Below are 576 nucleotides of genomic sequence, written 5' to 3'. Positions count from 1 at the left end.
AAAGTCACTGAGTACATTTAATCACAGTTATGTGGAGACAGTTCTCTTTTGGGAACCATGTAGAGCCTCCTCGCCGTGGTTCGCAAAATACACTCGTTTGCAAATAAATTTGGTTTTCTGGGAGACTCGCCTGGGATCCAGCTGAATCCCACGTTTATGATGCCTTTAAGCAACGGAATGTGATACACCAGGCTGCCTCATGTTTCAGTTGATACGACATTCGAGATATTGCGATACGTGTATAGTCGTTATGCACTACTCATGAGGTTGTTGTACCGAAGAATTCAACAACCTTATGAGTAGTGTACGAAAAGCACCAAGTTCCATCTCTATCCTGTGAGCTGAGGTTTCAGCTTTCACCCCCTTTTTAAAGAGCAAAGTCTTGCTTCAGAACATGCCATCTGCGGACATATCCCTTACAATTCAAGAAGAATCACTGGAGATTGTGGAATCCTTTACATACCTCCGACGGGAGTGTGTTTGATGAAGTCAGTGCAAGAATCTCAAAGGCTCGAATCACGTTACTTAATTTGCGTCACTTGTGGCGTCAAAAAGGTATCTCACTGGATCTTAAGG

The 576-nt window shown here is 43.4% G+C and overlaps 1 protein-coding gene across 1 annotated transcript in view; it reads left to right on the top strand.

Annotated features, from left to right (window-relative positions):
- The window catches only part of T265_10334 (hypothetical protein), a gene marked incomplete at both ends in the record, with an annotated part of 17,425 nt that overhangs the window by 13,812 nt on the left and 3,037 nt on the right, over positions 1–576 (top strand). Inside the window, one exon of the mRNA XM_009176670.1 lies at positions 374–474. Coding sequence (XP_009174934.1) covers positions 374–474 — 101 coding nt within the window. The remainder of the gene's footprint in view (positions 1–373; positions 475–576) is intronic.

The sequence above is a fragment of the Opisthorchis viverrini genome, assembly GCF_000715545.1.
Source record: "Opisthorchis viverrini unplaced genomic scaffold opera_v5_362, whole genome shotgun sequence".
Lineage (NCBI taxonomy): Eukaryota > Metazoa > Platyhelminthes > Trematoda > Opisthorchiida > Opisthorchiidae > Opisthorchis > Opisthorchis viverrini.
Note: the sequence above shows the minus strand (reverse complement) of the source record. Positions and strands in the feature narration are given on the sequence as shown.